Source organism: Bipolaris victoriae (genome assembly GCF_000527765.1).
Source record: "Bipolaris victoriae FI3 unplaced genomic scaffold scaffold_22, whole genome shotgun sequence".
Taxonomy (NCBI): domain Eukaryota; kingdom Fungi; phylum Ascomycota; class Dothideomycetes; order Pleosporales; family Pleosporaceae; genus Bipolaris; species Bipolaris victoriae.
Genome location: NW_014575370.1, coordinates 294,592 through 321,715, shown reverse-complemented (window position 1 = coordinate 321,715; position 27,124 = coordinate 294,592). Strand labels below are relative to the sequence as shown.

The window sequence follows — 27,124 nt, the reverse complement described above, 5'->3', positions numbered from 1 at the left end:
ATATGGGCACAGAGCCTGAATCGTAATCTTTGACAAAGTGGTTCAGGACTACAGGACACAGACAAGAAGTTCGCCAAGTTGTTCAATGGGTCTACGTACCCTTACCGGAAGTATCGTTCACGTCGGAGTGCACGTCCACTCGCGTCAACTGATTCAATACGCGTGGACAATTCCCCTCTCTCTCTTCCCCCAACCCCTTTTTACCTGTGCTTTAGCTAGTCGAGTTGCGGGTACCACTCAACATGTGCGTTATGTGTGCTAGGCAGAAAGCAGGTGGATGCGCTGCGACGTGGTTCCAACGAGGAGCACGGCGCGCAACCACTGGCTGGCGTCGGAATAGCCGTGTTTGCAACCAGGAACTTTGCGACTGTGGGCCTGGGCTGCTGGCGGGTGCAGAGACTTTTGGGTCAGGCTAAACTTTCCGATAGTCTAATGTGTCTGATCTGCTTTGTTTTTTTTTGTTCGGCCCAGCTCCGCTTGCGCGCGCGGGCGGGCACTGCTCTCCGTAGACTACTATGCTTTTAGGGTATATGATAGACCCGTGCCTTGGGGGGGACTTTGATTGGACCCGGGCATCTGGCCATGGTAAGCCAAGGTTTCCCAAAGTTCCCAGATGCCGAGTTCTACTTTATTTTGGGCATGAAACACGTTCGGTGCGAATTGCTTCCCTTCCCCCAAAGTTGTCATGGACATGTTAACCTCGTGGCCATGGTTGTTGGTTTTGAGTTTTTGTGACTGGGGGGGGGGGGGGCAGTTGCGGGTGATAGGGCTTACATGTTATCCCTGTGCTTAGTCGTACCGATGATGAGCAAAGCTTGCTGAACAAAAGAAGATGTACTTAGTTCGGTTCTCGAAAAGGAAAGGAATGAGAAAAGGAATCAAGGCAGAAAGCTCGAGTTGACAATGGGGAAATGCTCCGTGTGTCGTCTAGGCTGCGAGGGTGCCTGTTCGGGTGATCGGCGCATTGCATCTCAAGCTCATGGCTAGCGACCTTTGTCCCCGCGCGCGCCCCCCCCCCCCCAGTGCCAGCCACTACCGTCACTTGGAAGCGCATATCTATGCCATGGCCGCAACAACAGCATCCCAGTCGTCTGGTGGGGGGGCCGTGATAGACTACTGCGCAGCTGCGGCTGCGGCCTAAGCGTTTGCTGTAGCTTCCTACCACTTGCTGACCATGTCCCCTTCTTAAAATGCCAATCTCCTTTCTTATGTCATACGTAGCACAGGCAGTCTCTACTAATCTGGCTCAACAGCCTCTTTTTTGTGTTGTGTATTAACTGAGCGCCCATCATATGCCATAGCTTCTCAGACATTTACAGCTCCCGGAAAAGTCACCATGGAGGTACAGACCATTAATCAAAGCTACCGTTCCAAAGAAAGAGCCCCCCTCAATTAACGATTGGCACAGAACACTACCATATCAGCACCATATGGCGATATTCGATTTCACGCAGCAATTACACGGTCGACACAATGCCCAGCAGCAGCAGCCTCTTCAGATGAAACAGCGCCGAGCAGCAAACCACTGCTCTCAACACTGCCACCCCCGCCCCCATACATAAGCCACGACGGGTACGAACATGAAGTACCAATAGCCGCGCACTCAGGCATGCCCCCAGGTTGTCGTCACGATGGGCACGAGTACCGGCAGCTGGTGATGCACGAGGTGATTTCGCATCCCTACAGCGACTTACCATCACGGCCAGCGAGCCCCGATGACGTACCCCTTGCGCACCTCGTCACAGCGCAAACGTACCTCGAGGACAGCGACGCGTCATGTACAGGCGAAGCACCGCCGTCGTATGCGGTTGCGGTGCGACAGAGCTACCGCGACACGCTGATCCAGTACATTCCGCCGGGCCAAGAGGGGTACGGCGATGTGGATGACGAAAGCGAGATTGGCGTGGACATGGAGAGGCCGGATGACGTACGGTATTCTGTGGAGAGGATTGCGGCTATGTTTGTGGTTGCGTTTATATTGCTGGTTGTGTCGGGCGTGCTGGGGTGGATGGTGTTGAATGGGGCGCTGGAGTGAGGGTTGGAGGTAGGGATAAGGGACAGGTGAGTTTTGGAGATGAAAGGAAATATTTTAGAGGATACAAGGGAATACGGGATAAAGGAATGGGCATGGGAACAACAACAATGACATGGGCGCGGCGTTTTGGAGGGGGCGAATGTGGGTGGGTGGGTTATGGCGTTTTACGGGGCGTTGGATACCACGATCTTTTTTTGTTTAGCATTTCAGGGATACTCGGGATAGCGGCATACTAGCCATGATGGCAAATGGGACAATTTTCGGTTTACGGCTTGCGTGTGTGTAGTGTACTTGGACTAAGTGTACACCTATGGCAGCGGGAGTTGTGGGAGTGGACAGGGAAGCCCTGGGTGGACCCTGGGGGCGTTTGGTGGGTCTTGTGGCATGACATGGACAGATGGAGGATAGAGAAGGCTGTCGAGTAGAGTGCAATTGTGGGCATGCAAATGTTAGATTCTGCGACAGTGTATGCGTCACGTGTGGGTTGGGATGGGGGGCTGGAAGGGGCTGATTCAGCGCAGCCGACTGGATTTGGTCGCCAATGGTGTGTAGAGGACAGGATGCTGACGGCGGAAGATGACCCGGCCCTGTGTTGAGCGACCCCGCGGCGTGTGTCTGCCCAGGACTTTTGCCATGGAGGACAGCGGGATAGTTTGCGTCTCCTTGTCCATTTGCATTTGCAGTTGCATCATCCAATGCATGCGCATGTGCATCAGCAAGGCCGCCCTCCCAGCCCAGGGACACGGCGAGGCTGCCGCGCCGTCAGCCTTGAGGGAGCCACGCTGCGACTGCGCCGCAGCCCAGTTGGCGGGGCTTCCTTCACACAGCCTTGAGCGGTTTGGGACAGTGCCCAGCTCGCCGTCAGCCGCAGTAGCAGCGCTCGCTGATATCCTTGACCGCACCCCACCCGCACCTCGCAGCTTTCGCTCGCTCGCAGTCTGATGAATTCCATGAACACCCGTTTCAAGAACCTCGTGAGTTCGAAACGAAAGAGCTCCTCTCACAACTCGTCGTCGCCCACTCCCTCAGCTGCTGCTGCAAACCCCACCGGCCAGCAACGTCCAACCTCGCTGTCTCCTCAGGCCTCCAATTCCAGCAGCTCTTCGCTCCCCATGAATCCCCAGAATCCTCTGGGCCGCCCGCCCTCATATACGTATGCTCCTCCAGGCGGCCTCGGTGCGCCCCCCTCTGCTCACGGCCGTCCTGCGAGTCCCCTTCCTCCCATCAACACGTCGGCGCCTGGATACCCTCCCCAGCAGCCGCCCTACCCTCCCCAGTCTGGCCCTCCTGGATACCCTCCCCAAGGGCCTCCGGGTCCTGGCTATGGCCACGGCTATGGTGCACCACCTCCGCCCGGCGCGCCTACGCCCCATGGCCCGCCCGCCGTGTACAACAGGCCCAACGCCATGGCAGAGGTCGCGGGCGAGGGTCGTTCAAAGGCGCAGCTGATTGTCGGCATTGATTTTGTGAGTAGCAGCCTTGGGCATCAACGCGCGCAGAAGCTGACCACAACACACTCACGCAGGGTACCACCTTCTCCGGTGTCGCATTCGCTTTTGCGACAAACACTGAGGCCAAGGAAGACATCATTACCGAATGGCCTGGCGCGGGCAACCAGACCAAACAAAAGATTCCTACGGTGCTCTACTACGACCAGTACCAAAAGGTTGTTGGCTGGGGCCCTGACATTGCTGATGCTTTGGCCCCCACGGGCTACCCCAAGCCTGGCGTGCAAAAGGTCGAGTGGTTCAAGCTGCAGCTGATGCTGTCTGGAAACACATACATTGACCCCATCAACCTTCCCCCGCTACCCCCGGGCAAGTCTGAGATCGATGTCGCTGCCGACTACCTCTTTCACCTCCGACAGGCGATGCGGAACCAGCTGCAGAAGACGCTGGGTGAGGTGTTCAACCGAGAAGAGCGCAACATCAGGTACTACCTGACAGTCCCCGCCATCTGGAACGATGCTGGAAAGGCTGCCACGCGCGCTGCTGCCATCCAGGCGGGTTTCCTTCGTGACGAAAACGACAACAGGTTGACACTCATTACTGAACCCGAGGCTGCTGCCATGTTCTGCTCCAAGACTGGTCTGCTCAACCTCAAGATACACGACGCTGTGCTCATTGTCGATTGCGGTGGTGGTACCGTCGATTTGATCGCCTACGAGGTCGAAGAGGAGCAACCCTTCTCCGTTGCCGAGTGCACAGCAGGCTCCGGTGACTCGTGCGGTTCTACAGCGCTCAATCGCAACTTTAGCAACATTCTCCGTGCGAAGATTAGGAAAATGAAGCTGCCAGACGGCTCAAAGACTGCCGGAAAGGTCTACGCCAAGTGCATCATGGACTTTGAGAACAGGATAAAGGCCGACTTCCGTAACAACGGACAGAAATGGGCCGTTGACGTTGGTATCGAGGCCGAGTTCCCTGAAGCGGGCATTGAAGAAGGATACATGACTTTTACCAACGAGGAGATTCTGCAGTGCTTTGAGCCTGTGGTGAACCGAATTCTTGAACTTGTCAGGAACCAAATCATTGCTATTCAGGCGCAGAACAGGTCATTACAGGTAAATACATGCGATTTCAGAGCGAGATCGTTCCAATGCTAACTGACATAGAACGTCCTGGTTGTCGGTGGTTTTGGTGCCTCGGAGTACCTCTTTCAACAAATTAAGCTCCACGTCCCTCCGCAATTTCAGTCCAAGGTTGTTCGACCCATGGACTCGGTCGCCGCCATTGTCAAGGGAGCCGTTACCGCCGGTATCACCGAGCGCATCGTCACACACCGTGTTGCACGTAGGCATTACCTCATGGCCACCCTTCAGCCCTTCAAGGAGGGTCACCACCCAGAACAATACCGCGTCCCTTCACTCGACGGCAAAGATCGTTGCAAGTACACACGCCAGATCTTTGTGCAAAAGGGACAAAGAGTCAAGATTGGCGAGCCTGTCAAGGTTTCGTTCTTCAGGCAGGTGGCGCCAGGCGCAACCCTCATGTACGAGGATATTCTGTACGCATGTGACGACGATGTCTGCCCAGAGTACACCAAGGATCCTCGTAAGTCCCTGCAAAGTTCAATGGCACAATAATAAATTTCTAACATGAAAAAACAGGCATCAAGGAAGTCGTCACATTGACATCGGACCTATCACGGAAAAACCTCGAAAAGGACTTTGAACGCATGGATACCCCTCAAGGCACTTTTTACCGCGTATACTTTGACATTTACCTTACTCTCGACGGCTCAGAGTTCAACGCCGAGCTCGTCTGCCAGGGCGAGGTCATGGGCAGATGCACAGCGCGCTTTAGGTAAAAAAAAATCTTTTGCCCCCCTTTTTGGGAGAAATGATCAAAACGCGCGCCAAAAGTTGCTTTGGGCTATATATTTATACATATACTACTCATACACACAACACATACATGTATACTTTTGGGGCATCATTTTGTTCTCCTTTTGCTATTTTCGGTACTCGAGAGCGAGAGAAAGAAACGGGTTAGACGTGGTGACCAATTGGCGGGCGGACTTGTTCGTTTTTTTTTCCTGTGAGTGTCTACCGGGCCATTTAACGCGAAATGCTGTTTGTTTTGTTGGATTCTCTTTGAATTGCATACCCCCACCCACCATCTCGAAAAGGCCGAATAATGAAAATGACATTCTTTTTTTGTTTGCTTGGTGTAGTGCCTACATCGGTGAAGAGACGCGAGAACAGTATTCTGTTCTGGCTCAATCATCGTTCAAATATGCCAGAAGATGATATTCTCTCATCTGTAATCAAAAAACCCCCAATGCACGATCGTTATTTAAAACACGACTTGTTTTTTTTTTCAAGCAGGCAAATTATCAGCCTTGCTCAACCGCCTCACACCCTCGGCCTTCCTATCCTCTGCCAAAATTGACGCAAACTTACTCGCCTTGCGAATCTGCGGCCCCTTCCAGTAGAAAACGTAAATCGGCACCACAATCAAACAAGACAGACATGCCAGCAGCGTCGTCGCATACTGTGATCGCTGGGGCGATGAATCCGCCAGGTTATGATATAGCGGTGTGGCATACATGGCGGAGATACCAGCGAGGAAGTCGCGCGCGAATGCGTTACCGCCGGTAGCAGAGGCAGAGTAAGGGCCGTAAGCTGCAATCATGTAGTCGACGGAGGAGTAGTAGATTGCAAAGTTTGCCAGGCCGACGAGGAAGGAGAAGATCATCGGGGCGATCCAGTGGGTTTGGGGCGGACCCATGCCTTTTTGAGTTTGCGTTAGCTTTTTTTTTCTATTTCAAACTGCGTTCCAAGACTGGAAAGGGGGGGGGGGTTATTGAATCTTACAAGTCCAGGCGAAGCCAAAGAGGCCGATGGGTTCGAAGAGAGCGAGTAGCAAGAGTGGCTTGAGACGGCGCTCGGGCGTCATCCAGTCTGGACCGTTTTTCTTGCGCAAGTGGTCGTCGCGCCAGAACCAGGGCCAGTAGAGGAAGTAGGTGAAGAAGTAGGAGGCGTTGATGGGGATGAATGCCCAGGCTACCTGCAGAGTTCCAAAGCCAAAGTTGTTGGGGAAGGTGACGTTGAAGGCTTCGAGAAAGGTGAAGATGAGGGCGTCGGAGAAGCCGGAGAGGAGGGAAAGGAGGAGGACGATGGGTTCGCGAATGAACATTTCAAAAGGTCGGAGCCAGATTTTGCCGGCTTCTTTGAGGGAGATGCGCGGTTTCTTAAGCTCGTTGGGGCCGTAGATGTTGGGGTCTTCGCCTGTCTCGCGGCGCCGCTTTGCTTCGCGGTCGATGAGGATCGTGGCTCTGCTTTCAGGCATGAAGAAGTGGACTGCTTGTACTGTTACACCGAAGATGAGTTGGATCCAGAAGTTCCATTGCCATGAGAGGTCTGCAACGTGACATTAGCATGTCTTTTGTAATATTGCTGCCAGTAGACTTACAGCGCTCAATAGGGCCACCGATGACACCTCCGATACTAGTTCCGATAGTAGAAGACAGCACAATGAAGCACAGCGGCCAGTGCTGATTTTCTGGCTCATACATATCCGCAATAAGACCAAGTGTGACACTGCCCCCAGCAGTAGAGAGGCCGCCCAAAGCCCTGCAAACGATAATGGTAGCAAAGTTCGGAGCCACTGAGCATGGAATCTCCCAGATATTGATAAGAAACATGCTCAACTGCAGAATCGGCCATCGCCCAAACTCCTCGCTCCATGGTGCCCACAGCTCGCATCCAAACGAGTAGAAGACGAGATAAATCATCTGGCCGACTCGAGCTGCCTGCGTGCTGATGCCAAAGTGCTCCGCGACGGGGTTGACGGCACTAGGATACACTGACGTGTTGAAGTTCATGGAGATTTGAATTCCAGCAATCGACGCCAGGTACATTGCCTTTTTCCACTTGGGCCACGAATATGCGAGCTTGTCCCAGCACTCCCACTCTCGCAATTCGCGCTTTCCATCTGGGCCAGGAGCCATGGATGGGTGTCGTCTTCCTTGGGGGTCAACGGGGACATTGTCTGACTGTGACTTTTCTCCGTCGCTCATATCAGCCGATCTTCTTGGGCGGTGTTGCTCAGCGTCTTTTTCAGAAAACTGTTGCGCGCCCGCTGGCGTGGGCGAAGGGTGCCGAGACTCGATTCCCATGGTCGCGAGGCTGGCTGGAAGGGAAAAAGCTGGAGAAGTGACTCTGGGTGTGTGGGTTGAGATTTGAAGGCCCTCTTGAACCCAACAAAAGTCCACATTTGGCCTCCACTGTCGATATGACGTCTAGTCTCCATACTCGTTACAGTGAAGTATTCCTACATAGCCAGAGCGTATATCAGCGTGGGTCTCTCCACGATAGGATGCAAAGCGCAGAACATCGGCCTAAAAATTGGACTGTTGGGATCGGAGGCGTGTATGCCATCGACGACAACATGGGACAAGCATGTGTAGCAGTGGATCCTAGCCTGACATTGTATCGGAGCTGTTTGGCGACAGACCCCTGTGGGCCCCAACTATCTGACGACAAGCTTCGCCTGTGCAGCGAAAAAATTAGTGATGTTCTTGCTCCACTTTCCCTACCGGCACGCACGCACGCAGCCGACGACAAAACAACGACAGATCTACATGCGGCTCAAGATAAAGATGGGTTGAGTGGGTCTGGAGCTCAAGAGTTCGTGGATTCCCAAGCAACTAGTGAATTCGCTCGGCAAACCTTGGGTTGCTTGAGTGCATCGCGATCTTGCAGACAATTTACTGATCCAGAAACTGCTGGGGATTTGGGTGTTTGAACAACATCTGAGCAGCACAGTATGTGTTGATCAATCATCCTGAGGTGTTGAATGTGCATGGTGTTCTGATACGGCCTGGATGTCCGCGATCGTCTGACTAGGGTGTAGGGAGGCTCTGCGGGTGAAAACTCTTAGTGCAGCGGCATGACATCACTATGCATCAGGGTCCCACAAAGGGTTGCGGCACGACAACAACCATCACAAGGGGCCAGACCTTATTTGTGTTCTTTATAGTAGACTATACGAAATCATTTCACATGAGATATGACAAGGACTCGGCCAATGCCATTGGACGTGTGATTCAGTCGCAGTGTACTGGTTGAGCTAAACTCCAGAACCTTGCCTTATGCATATACAGGGTCAACTATATCGTCATTTTCTAGCTGGTAAATATAGAGCAGAACATTGCAATCCAATAGCAATTACCAACCATAATAAGGTTGATCCTAGGCCGTGAGACACCCGGTGTGATGAGATAAAATCCTGGTACTATCACTTGAGGAGGTTGTGTCTCTTTTTACGTAGCTGAACTTTACTATGACTCTCTCGGAATAATTCCTGTACCTTCTCAAGACACTTTCCACCTTATTTTATTTAGGGAAAACGGTTTAAGGCATGGTCTATTGCCTAATACAAGCGGAACCTTTTTTCGCGCAAAACTACAACCTTTTAGTACCCTATTGCATCAGGCCATAACATCCTGGAAAGATATATGAGAGGTTTTATACGATCCTTTCGGATGGGAGCTAATACTAAAAACCTATTATCGCCCAAATTGTTGGCGTAGCGTGGTGATTCATGCGATCGTACTACCATGGTAGATACTTCCAATTCGAAGAGCTTCCGGATATAGCTAGTATTCTAGAGAGTCATAGTCATATTTTATCTTGCTTATATCATCTAGTTAGCTCATGAAGCAAACAGCCTGTGGCTAGGCCACTTATCACCTGATATAGGAAGCGCAACCGGGAGCCCGGCACCGGTCGTTAAAGGAGCCTTGAGGAACGAAGGGGGGAGGATGGATACGTGATATCATAGTGCAGGCCTCACGGCGTAATCATCGCGGCACCGTACCTTTTCGTGGCTACGTCCAGCGGTTTTCCTGTTTTGGGTTTTGGGGCCATAGAAGTCCTCCGTTCCTCAAGGCACTAATTGCTTACGTTGGGTTGGCTTCTAATTACTATCAGTTTGCAACTACCTGAAATTATCTTGTCACATTTTCGCTACTGGAATGCCTTCTGACTCTATTACTTCACTTGGTCCTACTTCCTTCGCCCTCTTCGGCGCAGCTTCTGACGTATTAGCGCCTGGCGCACTCTTGCACTTCCGCCCTCGCTTTCCCTTACTTTTAGTCTCCTCGGCAGCGTCTCTCTCCTTACGCTTTTCTTGAGCTTTTTTAAGATCCCCGTAACTTATAAATCTAGTCGTCCCTAGGAATACTAGAGACAGAGCATGTGATTGCATCTTCTAAAGAAGGAGCAATGGGCCATAGCCAACTCCAGAAGGGTGGCTTGAAGCGAACAACAAACACCATTCAATACAGTGTCTATATAAGCAGATCTGCGATACACTTATCTACATGCAGCACTGCTAAGATGTCAAAAGGATCAATCCGCCGTCAACGGAACTTTCGTGTTGAATCGCTGTACTTTTTTTTGGATTTCAACAATCGGAGAAATTATCACTATAATATCACTTCCTCTGATATGCGGAAACGTAGAAGATGTTACTTGGCGCGAGAAAACAGGATGTATCCATCAAGAGAGCGATTGACAATGTTGACTTGTACGGCAATCGCAAAGAGGAACTTCAGGAAAAAGGTAGGATTCTAGAGCTAGAAGTATTAGAATCATTATATACTAAAGACAGTCGTATGCTCTAAAACAGTATAGAGTTAAGATACCTTTTCTATAAAATTGTCTCATCGCACCGTGCGTCTCAGGACCCAGGGAGTGACCTTACCACATTTCATTGGTATGAATTTAGCTGTTCAAAATGCACCCGTGAACTATTACACATTGTAAAAACATGGTATAGTTTACCCTTCACATCGCTATTGCGGATGAGCAACACTGTGCACGCGTACTTGAGATAAATAGAAATTTCCCGAGTTAGCACCAAATTTCACTAGATCAATAGCAAAACATACAGAATACGTAACAAAAGCGACATACATTCAATACAACTAGCAGGAACCATGATGGAATGCTGTGACAATGACGAGGTGTCACTTAGATTGTACCAGACATTGACAGGAGCCGGCTTTGCTAACCGCCCAGCCAGTCCTCTAGATGAGATGGAGATAGAGTATGAACCTCTATTGAACACACTCGAAGAACTCACCCTTGCCTCCCCAGAGGAAATGCAAGCATGTGAAGACACAATCATGGCAGACATGGAGGAATGGGTCCCAATCGACGACGAAGCACAGGTAGGCAACGAAGACAAGGATCTCAAAGACACTGATGACATCCCAGCGGAGCAATACGAGCAGCTCCGAGCCAAATACCTAGATGCCGACTGCCAAACCACCGAGGACGTCCTCTGCGCATGCATCGAATGCATCAAGCTATATGAATGGGACGATCCAGCCGGCCCTAGCGAATCCTTCGCCCCAATCCTCTACAAACCCACCTTCAACACCTTCCAACCCATCCCAGAATCCGACCTCCCAACATGGGCAGAAATCCCAGACGAAACCCCTCCTCTATCCCTCTCTCCCTCCCCGCCTTCCCCCCTCCCTCCAAACCCCGCTCCAGCACAAAGACCCCAAATCAACCCCTTCCCCCCTTCAATCTACAAAACCTCCCTCCTCCACTCCCCCTCTCTGTCCCCCACCTCCTCAACCCCCCTCCTACCCTTCTACACGCACCAATACATCCTCTCCCTCCGTCTCCTCCACCTCCGACGCCGCTGGTCCCACCTCCCTCTCTCCGACTTCACCGCCGAACTCGGCACACTCTCCCTCTCCCTCTCCCTCTCCAACGCCTCCAACAACCTCTCTCCCTGGCCGCCCCTCGCAGCCTGGCTCGCGCTTTACTACAAGACGATGCACGGCGTACCGCGGAATCGCCGGTTTAAAGTTAAATCGGGGTTGTTGAAAGAGTTGCAGGGGGTTGCGATGTTGAGGGCGAGGGAGAATAAGGCGGCGGTTATGGAGGTGGTGGAGGCGAGGGGGGAGAGGTTGGTGGGGAGCGTTTGGGGAGAGGTGAGGAGGGGGGTGCAGGAGGAGTGTGAGGGGAGGGGGAGTTTGGAGTTGGGGGGTTTGCCAGAGTTTACGGATGAGGTTGTTGGGAGGATGTCTGGGGGTTGGTCGTGGGTTGATTAAAATATAGGATGGGAGGAAGAGTGTACAGTGGAGATTTTAGGTAGGGATGAACTGGTTGTTTTATTTGTTTGTTTAGTCTAGTTTAGCGTATGCTTTTGAGTATAGAAATTGATAGTTCGCATGATATTCTTCCTCTTACTTCTTCCGATTTCCATTCTCCTAGCGTTGCTATGTTTTTGTTTACCTCCACGGTAGTAAATCGACTTTTTGTAACTAGATCGACAGTAGTACATATATGGTATTTTTGTTGAGATGAAACTAATACTTCCCGTGACCCTGCGTCCGATCTCTTTTCCCAACCCGAAAAAAAAATCCATGAAACAAACAGTTATCTTGTGCGTTTGTTTCCCGCTTTTAGTACCTTTTTTTCAAAGCATATTGCATGAGGAAATTGGGGAAATTAGATAATTCTCTCTTTTTTTTGTTGTATTCGATAATGACATGTAAAACATAGACTGCCTGGCTTATATCATCTATTCAAGTTGCAAAAAGCACAATCTTCTAGCCTCTCTGCTTGTTGCTTTCTTTTTCTGCACAACCGTGTATTTTAAGTTTTCAATAGATGTGTACAAGCTTTGAGCGTTCCGGGAGGGATTGCTTTTTTTTTGTTCAGGCGAGCAAAAGGAGGGGGGTTCGCTCGCGTGCGGGTGGTTGCCACGGGAAGAAAGAGGTTCCACTAGTTAAAGTGTGGCTGCTGTATGGTACAAAAAACACAGCACTACCGGCATTGCTGAGAATTAGCAAGGGTCCAATATATGTTTGTTGGGGGCTGAGGCTTATTGATGGCGCTGGTAAATTCACAGAGAAACACTTCATATTTGACATGTGAATGTGTGTTCACCACATGACAAGTCTTCTTGATTAACATCGAGATACCCAGCCTTGCCTTGATACACTTTCCCATACCCACAAGAAAGGAAAAGAACGTCTGAAAAAGCAGTCAGGCCGTTGGAAGCCGAAAAGCATGGTCCAGTGGCTGCTTCTTTTCTTCTTTTCTCGCTCGGCCTCTTCCCCCCCACCACTCACATTGGAGTTCATTTTCCTGCGCTAACAGCGTCTATTCTCGTGTCCTCCAGCTGCAGTTGGCGCACGTTGAGAAAAAGACATGTCTATCCCAGTTCTATTGAATCTTTTCTCTAGCTCCATCACTTTGAAAAACATGTCGACTCATAACCCCGCCAACCCTTACACCGATTAGTAAGACGTGGAAGAAGAAAAGGGGGAGTGAAATGATTGTAGCCTAGCGAATCAGGGATATGCCACGCGACAATGCCGCCTTTAGCTACGGCCGAGCGCAATGTCTCGCTTAAGGAGCTTTGTCCGCAGAGTCAAACACTGGTGTTCCTGCCGTGCCTCAAGTTCGCTTGTTTTCCTATGCTGTTTCTTATTTTTCCAAAAGAAAGTTTGTGACAGCGGTGAAAGTATGTGCATCCAAAATGCGTGTTTCAAATGTGAAAGAGGAAGAAGAAAGACAAAGGGCGGCTACACAGATGCTGATAATGAGCAGAAATGGTCCGTGCATGGAGAATAGTAGACAGTATAACAACGACCGCTGGGCGTGTGTGTATATGTGAGCTGCGTGTCCGGACTTGCGCGCTGAGGCTGAACGCCACACGGCGCGTGCGTGTGCGCGTCCGAGTCAATCGACTGCTGGTATGAGATCAAGGCTGGGTACCCGAAAGACCATGGCTGGTCCACGTACTTAGCGTAGCGTAGGCTTCGCTTGCTAGAGACCAGGGAAAAAATGATTGACGGACAATCCGTTGGTAGCGCGTGCCTACGTTGTTTACAGTAGTCTAGTGGCAGCCACAAACGATGGATGAATCGGGCAGGAAAGGCGACATTGAGAGCTGCATGAATGACTTTCCGAGCTGAGATTTCGCATTCGCAACTACACCGGAATGCCACGCAATACCGTAAGCAATGATATTAGGTTCTGTGAACCCCTCATCTTAGCTGAGTTCTGACTGAACCATCGGTAATTTGGAATAAGCACTATGACAATCGCGATGCAGGATGATGTGTGAAATGAAATGTTTTTGCCATTGGGGCATCTATTTGGCGCCCTGCTCTGTTGAGCCTTCTGAACAAAGGAAATGAAAAAAGGGTATATCAGTGTGGTGAGTAATGAAGCTGCTATCCAAAAGGTCCAATCCCAAACGCCTTACAATGCAACCTTTGTCGCACTATGCAGCGTCTGTGTGCTATGCGAAATGCAAAAATGGATAAATGCTGAGATCAGCGTATACAACGGTGTACAGGGTGGGTGATTATGTCTCATCGACGGAAAACCTTCATGAAGCTGTGACGCTTGCTGATACTTGGGGTCATTGGCCTGTCATCTGGGATGGGTGGCGCCGGCGGCAGGTTCGTGTGCATGGTTGTGCTTTTGGCGAAAACGGAAAGAATTGGCTCAGACTTTTTGGTGCTCATTTTGCTTTTGTGGCTCATCTTGCTTATAGGCCTCTGGGCGACGCTCGAGTCATTGATGGCTACCGCAGAATCGATTGGACCATCACGTGGAACATCCGCGGCGGCGACTGGTTTTGGCACTGGCTCTGCCTTGGATTGTCCGCGGGAAAGCTGCATGCTACTCTTGGCCTTGGTCATGGCGGATTTGCGGGAGCTCTTGGTCGTGGCACGCTTGACAATGCTACCACCATTCTCTTCGGCGTGCTGGCGCTCTAGCCGCTCGATCTCGCCCAAGATGGTCATGCCGTTTGTAGCCAGGCTGTCTTCGGGAATGGGCACGAATTTGATAATACCTCGATCTGATGGAACGCCAATGGACTCGGCCATGAATGTCTGGATCAAAGCGGCATTGCGCTTGTTGGTCGTGGGCTGCACTTGAACGGGCAAGGCATTGATGGTGAGGACGTAAGTGGGCTCAAAGGACCCACCAAGGAGCAGGCATGCTGAATGGTTGACGGTAATCATGATGGATGTCTCGGGTCTTTGGTAGCGCGTGGAGAGATGGTGTGAAAGGTCAGTGACAAGGGTGTATTCATCTTTGATCTGCACCAGGTTGGTGGTTAGTGCATGTACAAACGGAGCGGAACTGGGGAAATGGAGCACATACAATAACATTTGTCCGCAACTCTGCTACAATGGGGGCATCCTTGGTGACACGATCGCGAGCAGACGATATGTCTGAGCCTCTGTCGACGAATTGACTCTCGTAGAACTGGGCACGGGCACGTGAGGTCATGGGTCGCAGGGAGCCAGGAGCATGAGGCGCCGTGTCTCGTGGTGGATATTGACGCGAATTGTCGGGAACATCGATGACGGAATGGGGCGAGGATGCAAAGGAGAAGTTTGAAGCGGATGGTGACTGGGGGCCTCCGGCGGGGTTGTTGTCGGGAGACAGTAGGGCGGCGCCAGCCTGTTTGGGAAACGCAGTGGCGGATTGGGTGGAAGTGGATGAGGGCCGCGACATCTTGGTCTGACTGGAGGTGGAATTATTGGCTGAGTGAGGCATGGCAGAGAGGGAGAAGATGGGCAGGTGCAATGTTTGCCTGGGGAGCCGCGAGTGGACAGCCAAGAGTCGAGATAGACGGGATTGGTCCAGAGATAGATAAAGGCTGCAAGAGGGCGGGGCGGCCAGCAAACGCTCGTCTTTTGATGTTTCTGTGCGATAGAGAAGAGGGCGGTCCGAGAGTCGAAACGGGTATTGACGACGGTGACGGTAGTGGTGGTCGTGGTACCAGTTGTGCCAGTAATGTCAGTGGTGACAGTGATGGGGCGGTCCCTGCAGTGGCTGTGGGTGAGGGTGAAGGCGAAGGCGAGGGCGGGCAGTGGGCAGGTGAGGGGGGTGGGGGAGGAGAAGAGAAAAAAAGACAGCAAGGTTGCCGGGGCGGCAGTGGCAGCGTGAGGAGAACAGATTTATGGCGAGCCAGTGTATGATATACGACGGCCTACTTGGGTAGGCGTCTGGGTTGACGGGCTCGCCGCATGCCACACTACTATCGGATACATGGACAGGGGTGTGTGGGAGCAGCACCAGCGCGCGGGCCTGGCGCCGGCAAGCTTTGGGGTTGGAGCTGGGGGGTGTGTGTGAGGATGAGATGAGCATTAGCAAGAGGGAGCTAGTTTGTAGGCGGTAGAGTATGTAAGAGCAAGCCATCTGATGTGGGACTGGGCTGATCATCACCCCGGCACTGGACTGGCTGCATTCTGCCTCGCCATCATCACCCATGAAGCCTCTGGCTCTGGGCGCGCACACAAAGGGCCGCAACCTCTCAGCAAGCCACAATGTCGCTACTGGGCATGCCAATGTGCCTTGCATCCCCTCTTACTCTCTGCCCTCACCGCGCTTTGCCCTCACCGCGCCTACACAGTCAGCCACCATCGTCTACGGCTGAGAGATCAATGTCGACACACACACACTCGCTCGTACTTGTTGTTATTGTTGTTGTCTTGCCTGCACGACCACGCACCACCAGTCGCCCGGCGCGGGCTGCTAGTTTAAGGCGCCATAGAATAAAGTAAAGAAAAGACTACTTACCTACATTGGGGGCCGGTTCTGCTACCCCACCTCACCCGGCCCAGCCTGTGTGCACCGCCGTCGTCGTAACCACGCCGCCCACACGTCGACAATCTGAACAGGGCCAGACGTCGAGGCGTCCACACTCCAAATGTCTAGATGTTGCCCCTCGGCAGCCACCAGACCGCGACGTCGTCTACCCTGACCCACCAGAGCCCACCGTATGCCGCTTTCAGCCTGCTGCCCTTCCGCATCCAGCACCATGTCCGCCACTCGCTCGCCATGCATACCATGAATAGCTACATAGGCATCCCACATCCAATCCTACACACAACTACACCGACATCCCACCGCAGATAGCGAGCCGCTGCATCCACCCGCTGCCGGCTCATCTGCGCCTCCAGCTCGGCTGGCCAAAGTGACATGCTCAAAAAAAACTAGACAAGCCAGCGCTAAGCCACCAAGAGCGTACAAGCAATCATCCAAATTGCCCCTTTGGCTGCAAATCTGCCTCTGCGCTTCTGCGCGCTTCTGCTGATGCTGCCACACGCCCGTCGGTTACACGCCCATCTGTGTGCGACGTGTCAGGCGCCCTGCACCCCAGGACCCTTTGAATCGTCTGCTGCCAGTGCTGTGCAACTCTGCCCTTTGCAATGCAATCTCATGTACCACCCTGTGTCTACGCCTGCCTGTCTTTGTTTCTCTGAAACCACGCCTCTGCACCCATTCTCCCCACCATGGCACGCCGCTGCTCGCCTCGTCGCACGGTGCAGTTGCCCATGGTGCCATGCTGACCACTTGTAGCACTCGTGCAGCTGTTCATTTAACTTTACCGGCTTTGCCAATACAAGTTGAACGCCGCGACCGTGCGGCCCGTTTGGTGGAATCGTGATTTGCGATCAAGCTTTCAAAAGCAGATTGGTCGTAGGCTGAGGGCAGGGGTTGGTTCTATATATTCTTGTACGCCTTACTGGATCCATCAGCCCATGTTCCCGGCCATGTACCATGTATGTATGGAGCGACGGTAAAACGGTAGAAACTACACGCACAAACTTGTGTACGTATCAAGTACAACACAACACCTACACGCATGATTGCGGCAACGTCGGCACCATCGGCACAATAGATCACACCCCGCTGACTCTTACGCCCGGTAGCGCCATGCAAGTATATCGGCCGTTTTGCACGTCACAAGGAATATATCCATCAAAGTCGTAGTCTTCCTAACATAATCGATGACGTCGCGGTACTAGTGTTGTGTAGCACAGGTCATGTGCACGTGAGAGCGCGTGCCCATCGTCTTTGGCTTTGGCTTTGGCCGCATCATCAACACGCGCCATCGCACTGCCCACCCTAATCGACCGGCCCCCCTCCTCCCTAACCTGATTGAGGCCTCAGTAACATCCATCATGCCTCCAAAAGCTGCCGGAGCCAATGCTGCGCGAAGAAAAGGTCCTGCCTTCAATCCCCCGCGTCCTGTCAACGCCGCTCCCCAAGCCTCCTCTTCCACCACTGCAAAACGCGCTCCTGCACCAGTGGCATCCCGCGCAACTGCCGCTGCAAACAAAAAGAATGCCTTTCAGCCAGCAACTGACGTCATCGATCTTTCTGACGACGACGCGCCTGAAGAACCCATAGATCAAATTGATAGCGACGACTTCGACTCCATAATGGAAGACGTCGGGCCTGCGACTGCACCAGCTCGCTCAAAGCCCCCGCCAGCCAAGACGACCTTGTCTGACCCCGTCGTACCTCGGCCGCTGCTCGCGCGTCTGCTCCTCGAAAACTTTGAGGATCCCGATATGCAGATACAGACGGGCGCAATGAAGCTTGTGGGCAAGTACATTGACATCTTCGTCACAGAGGCCTTCTTGAGGAGCAAGGACGAAAGAAAAACGACAGCCAAGAACGGCGGTCTTGTCGATGGCTTCTTACAAGTCGAGGACTTGGAGAAGTTGGCACCACAGCTTGTGCTCGACTTTTGAGCAGCCGGCTGGTTTGTTATAAAGACCTACGTGGTTTGGTGCCGCAACATATCCGTAAAACATACTTGAATAGCCAGGATCAGCAGCCATGGCGAGCTTGTGATATTATCGCCATGAGTAGCCCGAGGCCTGCCCATGTGCATGTGCAGACTCGGAAGCCTTTCCTTCCTTCCTTCCATGACAAGATTTGTTTGGATTCATTGGATACAAGGAGCGCTCGCGGCTCTGCAGCTCGTCTAAATATGGCGCGAAAATGGAGTCGTCGCATTAGAGGTACCACGCAATTCACCACTCGGCAGCGGCTACGCCATCAGACCAAGGCATGCATTCATAATGATAGCCACAGCCATGTGCAGTCATCTCCCTCTGTAGAGTCGATACAAGACTGAAACGACCAGCAAGCGAATAAAGGATCCAACATTTTGACGTGTTTGAAACATCTGGCCGTACTTCCTCAATCCCAACATCTTCTCCAACGCCATTGTCCACATGGCCAAGAACAAGTGCTGTGGTGCAATCTCGCAAACAGAAGTTCCGGCTGCTTAGCCTAGTCGGTTTAATGATTGCCGTTGCGACGCGCAGCCTGAAGCATAACATGACAGGGCTCAAACACGCACGGAACGTGGAGCGTGTCGCATCGTCCACACCCCGGCACCAACTCTTCGAACAACAGCGTCACAACATGGTTTACACCACACAATGGCTCGTCAAGTGCATACAACTCAATATTCGTAGCGCATGGTCGCTCCAGCTCTATGTGTTCCCTGGTGCGTAAGAACAATTAGAATCAGTCTTGTCGGCTCAAGTACGAGCTATCCTTAATGATCCTTCTGTTAAGCCTCATTTTGCAGGGTTTGTACTGAATCGAGAGGCTGAAGCACTCTGCGCCTCCAACCTGTCGCAACCCCAACCCCATGTAACGGAAAACCTGTTAACCGCCGTGCCAACGCATGGCAAACCTTTCATGCCTTAAGACGGCCCCGGGCCGTCACTTCAGGCTTCTCTTTTTCACTCCTGCATCCCACGTTTTCTCCTTACTTTGTTGCGGGTTTCCTTTGCATCTTCTTTTCTTCTCCAAACCTCACGGTCTTTCACCCTTATCTCCTAATACACCTGTTGGCTAGTCCAACGGTTACTTTGACGAACTTCAGAGCGCTAGTCGCCTTTGCACTCTCTTGACGAGACTTTCAATACTACAAACACAATCGCTCATTTAATACTCGAGTCGCCTTTTGAAAGAAAAGAATAAAGCCACAGTTATTCAATATGTACTTCTCAACAACAGCTATCGTTTCGGCCATTTTCGGTCTCGCCGCCGCTCAAGGAGGAATGCTCAGAATGCACGTTGTCCAGGTCGGCGGACCCAATGGCTCTTTGGCCTTTTACCCAAACAATATCGCGGCTCAGCCAGGCGACATGGTTCAGTTCCAGTTCCACCCAAAGGTATGCCTAGTCGCCGTTTTCTGCGCCTGGTTGTGTCCTTGAGCTAATCATTCCAATAGAATCATTCCGTCGTCCAATCCACCTTCGACAACCCTTGCATACCCATCCAAAACGTCATGCCCAACAAGACCGACGCCTTCTTCTCTGGTTTCATGCCTACCAACGCTTCCTTCACCGCAACGAACCAGGTCCTGACCTACACTATTCGTGTTCCCGACGCGAAGCCCATCTGGTTCTACTGTTCTCAGGGCAAGCATTGCCAGAATGGTATGGTTGGAGCCATCAACGCGTAAGTCAACCACCTCTCTGTAATTCAATACGTTTTGAGGCAGAAACTGACTATATCAAATAGACCCGCAGCCGGTAACAAGACCATCCAAGCATTCACTGCCCTTGCTGCTCAAGCCTCGGAGAACCTGTCTCCTGGCCAACCTGCTGGATCCGGTGGCATTACTGGCAATACACCCACCTCACCATCTGCTGGAAACGGCGCCGACTCTGGCAATGGACAAGGAGGTGCTGCTGGCGGAAATGGAGCTGGTGCTGGAGCTGGTGCCGGAGCTGGAAGCGGAAGCGGAACCGGTGCCTCACCTCCCCAGACTACTACCAGCAACGCCTCTGGCCTCAGCACACAATCCTTCGTCAGCGTTGCTGCTGCTTTTGTTGCAGTTGCCTTTGCTTCATTGTAAACAGAGTACAAGTCTTGCGGGCGGATTTTGAGATAGTTGACGGCACATATGATACCATTCTTCTGATAACTGAGCTGGCTTTGGTAAAAGGACTCAGATTTGGGGAGGCGTTTTTTTTGTTCGATTGATCGAATGCATATAGCAATTAATATAAGACAAATGTACTGTATTCAGTACTCTACCAGCCTTCATACCCGATATTTCTGAATATAAGCGTTCTATGAGTAATGTCAATCCAAGCATGCCGGGACGCACGGTGTAACGGGACGGTTTTTGCTTTGAAGTCTCGCTATCTCTCATTTGCAGAATTGTCAACCTATAGTCGGCAAGTTAATGTTCTAGAGCTGGTTCCCTTCTATAGTATTAGTCTTCGGCACGAATTTTCGTAATGTTAGCCTTACTATCGATCGTTTTGTTAACGCTGCTGATCGACCTTTCGTTAATACTCCCTTGTCTTCTCGTAATATAAAGGACGTATATAAAGATCGGAGGGTCTATTAGAAAGTAGAGTTCTTAAAGAAGGTATTCTAGAGATTTAAAGGATATCTTAACCTAAGAAGTATACAGTCCGGCAGTTTCGCCGATGAAAACGATGACAGCCAAAAGCGTTCCAGCGTGTCGCCCCTCTCTAGCGTCTCTTAGCATGCAGGCTGCGCGCAATAGCGTGCTCAGATGTTGCCGTATAGTATCGTAACGAATTCGACGCTATACCCGTAGCAGCTCACCTGCTAAGAATAGCCGTCGCGCGTGGCGGCTTTCAAGAAGTCTCTACGCTTAGGTTCATCTTTTCCGTCCTATGTTGGTATACTAGGCTAGGCAACATTAACGCGCTTCGGATCTTTGCTACCCTGTTAAGCTCGCAACGCTAAAGACGCGTTCTACATGCGCATGAAGCCACAATTACCCCTCCCAAGGCCTCGTGCGATGCCGTCGCCATCCCAAGAAACCCACACAGCGCGCTCGACTCAGCTCGCGCATTTGAGAAGGCTGTTCTACCACCAAGACATCTAGAGCTGCACGGCTATCTATTCCCCTCCTTTTACGCCAACCTCTACAGCGCATAATACGGCCACCACGCCCTCGTCCTACTAGGCTACCACATCAAACCTCTCGCGTCTCGTTCACACTGCGTGCCCACCACACACCCATACGAGTCGATGCGTCTTCTAAGGTACAAAGACGATAGCCGCCTTACTATTACTAGCTTCGACGATAACGCGATACCCTAATATGCGATACTTTTACATACCTAGGGAGTAGATATAGAGAAGGTAACTTTTACAGATCTTACAGAAGGCGGCAGCATATACAAGCCTAGCTACAAAAAGATTCGCTTCTATAGGGAGTAAGCATAGTAAGATAGATTACAGTACTTCTAGGTTAATATATACTACATCGACAAGTCGGATAAGGCTAAGCTCTTTTCAGCTATCTAGTCTATGTTCCGCTAGTACCAAAATGCGACCAAGTGCTATGTATATTTATCAGATGTATCAGCAGAACAGACAAAAGCTGGCAGTTTGTCCAGCCCGACAGGTAGTCTGATTAGACAGCTATTCCAGCATGAAGAGCTAGAAGCAATTAGTATTACTAGGCCAACTCTAAGCGAGGAGTGGAGCGCGTGTCTACAGACGCTTAAGGGCTATAGCCATAAGGTCTTCTTAGTGGCCTTCTCGCCCGACTCGACGCGGCTGGCGTCGGCGTCCTACGATAGAACTATTAAGATATGGGATACGAGCATCGGCACGTGTCTATAGATGCTCGAGGGCCACAGCGATTCTATCACCTTACCTACTAGCTCTTACCTCTACACCGAAATAGGCACTATTGATATTCAGAGCTTAGGGTACTCTAAGTTGACCTTACGTAGCAGCAGTCTTAATCTTTGCTCTTTCGGCTTTCTCTCTAGCCTACCGAGTTTTTCGCAAATATGTACCATCGCAAACAGATAAGGGCGTGTTAGAGGAGAGTCTAGGGACAACGTTAATAGAGGGAGCGACAGCACGGTTGACGACACGTTTTTTGGCGTCGGAGATTGACTTGCTAAGAGAGTAAGGCCTGTAGAATAGATATGTGTTGTATTTATTTGTATTCGAGAACGCTTAGAGAAATCCGAAGGTCCGGAAGAGAAAGTGTCCCGTTACACCGTGCGTCCCGGCACACTTGGATTGACGTTAGTAGTTAGCTGCGCCTTTTGCTGAGGATCCCACCCGGCCATGCTTACACGGCAAGCCGATGCACACCACGCCCCCGTTCCGTCTAACCTTCATCCCTCCCACGCCCGACTGCCACGTGCGGCATCTCGGCGAACCACAGCAAAGTACGACACACCATGTAGTCATATTCTTGGACATGTGTAGCGAATAGGCTTGCGACTACCCGTCATCAATAATGCAGCACGGGATGAGTTGCGCGGCACTCATCGTCCGCCATGGCTTGATCCCTCTTATGTCTACATCTCAATATTGATTATGTCCAAGTAACCATGTCAGCTCAAGGCTTCTGGGGACGCTTCAATCTGAGGGACGATGATGGAAGGTCATGTATGAGAGTTGTACAGAATGTGTATGTAGGGTATGAGGTGAAAGAGTTGGAACAGCAGGGATATTGCAGTTGCACGTTGGTGGTTGCGCCTTTGAGCAACAAGAAGCGCAACGCGGTTGTGGATAAAGACCTAGCAGAGGAATTTGAAGAACGTAGAACAATAAGTGAGTTGATCGTTCAGCTCCGGCCTGCGCCTCACGCACTTGATCTCGACATTATGCACGTCGCAACCAAGACTTATCCATCACTGGCACCAACCGTCGCACTCCTGGACGTACGGCTACCTGGAGGCCTGAAGGCTTACGAGATGGACAGAATTTCCGGCACATCTCTCAGTCGTCTGATGCCGCGCGCACGTACCCTGGCTTCAAAAGAGCAAGCACAACTAGAGACATTAGTCTTGAGCTTTGCCAAATTCATAGCACAAGGCTGGCAGTGCGCGTCGAAAGCGCAAACCTTACCAACGCCCAGAACTATGCGAGCTGACTCGCCAATGGAAGATACACCAGATATACTCTCACAGTGTCGCGGCAAAGTCGGCTCAAGCATCATCTATCGACTCGGGAAACTGGCTGCAGAGCTACCCGACGCATACTTGAGAGAAAGAGCGGGAAGCACACTTTCAGCTATCCAAAAGATAACAGACTACCCCATCATTCTAAATCACGGCGACCTCATACCATCCAACATTCTCATCGATGAGGATCGGTGGGGGATGACTGGCCTGGTCGACTGGGCTGAAGCAGAGTTTTTGCCCTTTGGAACGTGTCTGTATGGACTTGAGCATTTGCTCGGGTATTACGAACGAGATTCTTCGAGCGCAAAATCTGCATGGGTTTACTTTGAGGGAGCGGCAAGGCTTCGAGAGGCGTTCTGGGAGCACTTGTTCGCAGCTGCACCGGGTCTCAAGGCACGCGAAGATGAAGTAAGGACGATGCGGGATATAGGCGTGTTGCTCTGGCATGGTATCGCGTGGGATGATGGAGCTATTGATCGCGTTGTTAGTGAGATTTGCGATCAGGAAGAGTTGGTGAAGCTTCGTGCTTTTCTGGATGCGGATTGAGTGGAAAGAGGTTGTTTCGGAGTATCTCAGGGGTGAGACTGGAAGCATCACGATTTGCTTTCTTCTCTACATTTCTATTCTTCTTTATTTCGGCACTAATTTTGCTCAACAAGGCTTTTTTTACCTTCTACATGTCTCTGAGTTGCAGTAATAGCTATGCGTTTGTCTCCAAGATTGCTGTTCATATGCGAGTTGCGCCTTCCTCTTATAATGGATGTCCTTTCCTATAAACCTCGCGCCTTCTATACACACATAGGCAACATCACAGCTCTGTTTACGACCATAACCATCCTTCTCTCCATTCTATTTACTATCTTGTTTGAGAGTTACGTCTGCTCACCAGCAAAGCAACACTAGAACATAGCGCACGAAAGGATCGTATCCAACCTGACCAGGTGCGGTACTTACTATTGTAATTCCAGAAACAGATTGAGAGATAAAGTCTTGATTTCATCTCATACAGTTTGGGCGGCCTGGACGAACTTCGACACAACATGGTCTCCACTCGACGGAGCACTGCAAACGCAAACCGTATAGTTGCTAGTACTAATAAGCCCAAAGTCACTGAACAGGCTAGCGATACCATCCATGTTCAAGAACCTTGTAGAAAAAAGGCCAAAACCGCAGTCGAGATCCCGAAATCACCCAGCATTCCACCTTCACCGGTGCTCTCCGGAAATGTCAGTGATGATATCAATCTCACTTCACCGATCACCGATCACACGTCGACAGTTGCGACCACGAAAAGGTCCAAAGCAAAGAATCTCTCACCCAACATTCCTAATCGAACCCTCTCTTCTGCTTTGCGAAGACTAGCTCCGAAGCCTTTTGCCAGCATGAGCGGTAGTTGTCATGACCCGATTGTTGTCAACGAGGGCTCGTCACCTCCTCGTCCAATAATACTTGAACCGAAACGGAAGAATCGAGGTGAACAACCATCGGAGCCTCACAGGTCCATAGAGAACAGGCGAAAGGATTCATACAGCTACGGTGCTCAGGGGCCGAGATTGACGAATATGCCTTTTAACGAAAGCACGCGAAACAACCACCAAAGTCACGACATCTACCGAATGATGAATTCAAGAGCGGTTGCTGCGTCACACCTTACTCCTTATTCGTTTCCGGTACATGGCCCATTTGGCGTTCCTTTCCCGACACAACAGTCTGTTCCAATGCAGACATTCGCATATCAACAGATCCGACCCAGCTTTCCAGTATCCTACGCTCCATACCATCAGTTTCGACCTCCGATGATCCCGAACCTCATAGTTCCTCCTCAGAACGAAGAAGCCCTCCGCAGAAAAGTCGTCGAACATGTGCAAGATTTTCCTAGAACAAGTGTCCAGTCAAATGTCAACATCCACCGTCTAATCGAACACACATTGCTCCTCACATCTCTTCTCCAAATATACCAGTATTCTAAAAATCAGCAAGATCTGCGCGAAGACATACGGACAATGTTGGCACTACAAAACCATCATATGACGGCATGGCTGGGCCCCGAGTCTCCCAACATGTCTAGGCAGAAGGAAAGCAGCAGTGGCAACAACTATGTCAACACACAGCCAAAACCTTTGTCGAGCGACACTTTGAACGAGGCGGATAGAGAAGTGAGACGGGCTTTCTCTGCGAGTGCAAAAATGTGGCAAGACGGCACTGGGAATGGCGTCGCTGACGTTTTTGGCACTCGATCCACCTCTCCCCTATTGTGAGTCCAAAGGCAAAATCCAGCTAGACTGTATCGACGCTGTGGCGCGTCCGGCGTCTTCTTCACTGAGAAAGTCGTCGAGTTGTATTACCTACTGTTCCTGGTAGCATCTCCCCTCTCTTTTCTTATCAAATTCAAACATCGACCTTGATGATAACATAGACCCCCACGATGGTGCAATGCTACGACTGTTTGGATCCCTCTATGCTGTGTACACTACATACTTGACGTGACCCTGACACGTGACATCGCGCCATCAAGTAGGAGCGGTCCGATTCCGCACTCACAAGTCATCTTACAAACACACATCTGAGACGTCGAGTAGCTTCATTCGCTGTGCGATAAATGCCGAAGCCACAATGCTTTCGATTCGTCCGGACCTGCATATATATCAGCTTCGGCTTCTCCTTCCACCCTTGCTACAGCTGACATGAAACCATTTCGTCGCGCATCTTCCCTAATCACCACCCTACTTGGCATACAGCGAACCTCTGCGCAACAGCCCTCTTCTTCTAGCAACGCAACATTCAATCCTCTCCAAGGCATACAACAAGATTCCATATCATCCTTTGCCGGCAACATGACGCGTCTTGCACCTGTGATTTCCGTCTCCCACGGCGGAGGCCCCATGCCGCTTCTCGGAGACCCATCGCATACAGCCATTACCAACTCGCTCAAGACACGGGTACCCAAAATCCTCAAGCTGGGCACGCCAGACGCACCCAAAGCAATCGTACTAGTTACAGCCCACTGGTCCACAACAAAGGTCACCATCTCCAGCGGCTCCACACACGAGTTGCTCTACGACTACTACGGCTTCCCACCCGAATCCTACCAAATCAAGCACGATGCGCCCGGTAGTCCAGAGGTGGCAGATCAAGTCGCCAATGCCCTCAGCGAAGCAGGCATCGAGTGCGAAAAAGACCCCAAGCGACGTAAGTTATTCTCCCTCTCCATCCTCTTTCTTGCATATTGAAAGTTACAATTTTGGGACTGACGAACGAACCAAAAAAAAACAGCATGGGACCACGGCGTCTTCGTCCCCATGAAACTCATCGACCCCTCGGCCTCAGCCCCCATAGTCCAACTCTCAGTCCTTTCCTCCGAGTCAGCCGCACAATCCTACGCCATCGGCCGCGCGCTGTCCACTCTACGCGCCCAAAACATTGCCATTGTCGGTTCCGGCTTCGCTACCTTCCACAACTTGCGCTTGTTCGGTCAGCTGCGCAATCCGGAGCTGCAGGCGCAGACGGCGGAGTGGAGTAAGAGCGTTACGGATGCGGCGATGACGGATGATGATGCGAAGCGCGAGGGGAAGTTTCTCCAGTGGAGGAAATGGCCACATGCGTATACTATGCATCCGAATGGCGGCGCTGAGCACTTTTTGCCCCTGATTGTTTGTGCGGGGGCCGCGGGCACGACAAAGGGGAAGAGTTATGCGGATGCGCTGTTTGGGACGGATATGTGGAGTTATTACTGGGATGAGGAGTGATTTCGTTGTATCAATCAATTACGCCGCATATTCAACTATATAAAAAAAAATTAGTTTCAAAACTAACGTAAGAGATGGATTCAATATACTATCCCTTTTTTTT

At 51.3% G+C, this 27,124-nt stretch overlaps 13 protein-coding genes across 13 annotated transcripts; 10 read left to right on the top strand and 3 right to left on the bottom strand.

Moving 5' to 3' along the window:
• Positions 1-1,609: 1,609 nt before the first annotated feature.
• Positions 1,610-2,035, top strand: COCVIDRAFT_24714 (hypothetical protein; the record flags this gene model as incomplete). Its single annotated transcript, XM_014703429.1, has 1 exon — positions 1,610-2,035. One exon carries the CDS (start codon positions 1,610-1,612, stop codon positions 2,033-2,035), a length of 426 nt encoding a protein of 141 aa, XP_014558915.1.
• A 512-nt stretch (positions 2,036-2,547) lies between these two features.
• COCVIDRAFT_93083 (hypothetical protein) lies at positions 2,548-2,955 on the bottom strand (the record flags this gene model as incomplete). The annotated part of the gene is made up of 1 exon (XM_014703522.1): positions 2,548-2,955. A coding segment is annotated over one exon (408 nt), but the record flags the coding sequence as incomplete, so codon positions are not given.
• A 192-nt stretch (positions 2,956-3,147) lies between these two features.
• On the top strand, positions 3,148-5,344 carry COCVIDRAFT_93163 (hypothetical protein; the record flags this gene model as incomplete). The annotated part of the gene is made up of 5 exons (XM_014703521.1): positions 3,148-3,311; positions 3,432-3,501; positions 3,561-4,598; positions 4,650-5,088; positions 5,145-5,344. The coding sequence occupies 5 exons, from the start codon at positions 3,148-3,150 to the stop codon at positions 5,342-5,344; spliced, it is 1,911 nt and encodes a 636-aa protein (XP_014559007.1).
• A 512-nt stretch (positions 5,345-5,856) lies between these two features.
• COCVIDRAFT_93175 (hypothetical protein) lies at positions 5,857-7,657 on the bottom strand (the record flags this gene model as incomplete). Its single annotated transcript, XM_014703520.1, has 3 exons — positions 5,857-6,269; positions 6,354-6,899; positions 6,952-7,657. The coding sequence occupies 3 exons, from the start codon at positions 7,655-7,657 to the stop codon at positions 5,857-5,859; spliced, it is 1,665 nt and encodes a 554-aa protein (XP_014559006.1).
• Positions 7,658-7,929: 272 nt separating this feature from the next.
• Positions 7,930-8,286, top strand: COCVIDRAFT_14098 (hypothetical protein; the record flags this gene model as incomplete). The annotated part of the gene is made up of 1 exon (XM_014703409.1): positions 7,930-8,286. One exon carries the CDS (start codon positions 7,930-7,932, stop codon positions 8,284-8,286), a length of 357 nt encoding a protein of 118 aa, XP_014558895.1.
• A 2,197-nt stretch (positions 8,287-10,483) lies between these two features.
• Positions 10,484-11,614, top strand: COCVIDRAFT_35815 (hypothetical protein; the record flags this gene model as incomplete). Its single annotated transcript, XM_014703519.1, has 1 exon — positions 10,484-11,614. The coding sequence occupies one exon, from the start codon at positions 10,484-10,486 to the stop codon at positions 11,612-11,614; it is 1,131 nt and encodes a 376-aa protein (XP_014559005.1).
• Positions 11,615-13,891: 2,277 nt separating this feature from the next.
• On the bottom strand, positions 13,892-15,050 carry COCVIDRAFT_24710 (hypothetical protein; the record flags this gene model as incomplete). Its single annotated transcript, XM_014703428.1, has 2 exons — positions 13,892-14,629; positions 14,694-15,050. The coding sequence occupies 2 exons, from the start codon at positions 15,048-15,050 to the stop codon at positions 13,892-13,894; spliced, it is 1,095 nt and encodes a 364-aa protein (XP_014558914.1).
• Positions 15,051-17,506: 2,456 nt separating this feature from the next.
• On the top strand, positions 17,507-18,082 carry COCVIDRAFT_24709 (hypothetical protein; the record flags this gene model as incomplete). Its single annotated transcript, XM_014703427.1, has 1 exon — positions 17,507-18,082. The coding sequence occupies one exon, from the start codon at positions 17,507-17,509 to the stop codon at positions 18,080-18,082; it is 576 nt and encodes a 191-aa protein (XP_014558913.1).
• Positions 18,083-19,348: 1,266 nt separating this feature from the next.
• COCVIDRAFT_35812 (hypothetical protein) lies at positions 19,349-20,214 on the top strand (the record flags this gene model as incomplete). Its single annotated transcript, XM_014703518.1, has 3 exons — positions 19,349-19,525; positions 19,585-19,814; positions 19,878-20,214. 3 exons carry the CDS (start codon positions 19,349-19,351, stop codon positions 20,212-20,214), a joined length of 744 nt encoding a protein of 247 aa, XP_014559004.1.
• Positions 20,215-21,809: 1,595 nt separating this feature from the next.
• COCVIDRAFT_93269 (hypothetical protein) lies at positions 21,810-21,971 on the top strand (the record flags this gene model as incomplete). Its single annotated transcript, XM_014703517.1, has 1 exon — positions 21,810-21,971. A coding segment is annotated over one exon (162 nt), but the record flags the coding sequence as incomplete, so codon positions are not given.
• Positions 21,972-22,699: 728 nt separating this feature from the next.
• Positions 22,700-23,821, top strand: COCVIDRAFT_24707 (hypothetical protein; the record flags this gene model as incomplete). Its single annotated transcript, XM_014703426.1, has 1 exon — positions 22,700-23,821. One exon carries the CDS (start codon positions 22,700-22,702, stop codon positions 23,819-23,821), a length of 1,122 nt encoding a protein of 373 aa, XP_014558912.1.
• A 494-nt stretch (positions 23,822-24,315) lies between these two features.
• On the top strand, positions 24,316-25,533 carry COCVIDRAFT_35810 (hypothetical protein; the record flags this gene model as incomplete). Its single annotated transcript, XM_014703516.1, has 1 exon — positions 24,316-25,533. One exon carries the CDS (start codon positions 24,316-24,318, stop codon positions 25,531-25,533), a length of 1,218 nt encoding a protein of 405 aa, XP_014559002.1.
• Positions 25,534-25,959: 426 nt separating this feature from the next.
• On the top strand, positions 25,960-27,021 carry COCVIDRAFT_35809 (hypothetical protein; the record flags this gene model as incomplete). Its single annotated transcript, XM_014703515.1, has 2 exons — positions 25,960-26,464; positions 26,549-27,021. 2 exons carry the CDS (start codon positions 25,960-25,962, stop codon positions 27,019-27,021), a joined length of 978 nt encoding a protein of 325 aa, XP_014559001.1.
• Positions 27,022-27,124: the final 103 nt, after the last annotated feature.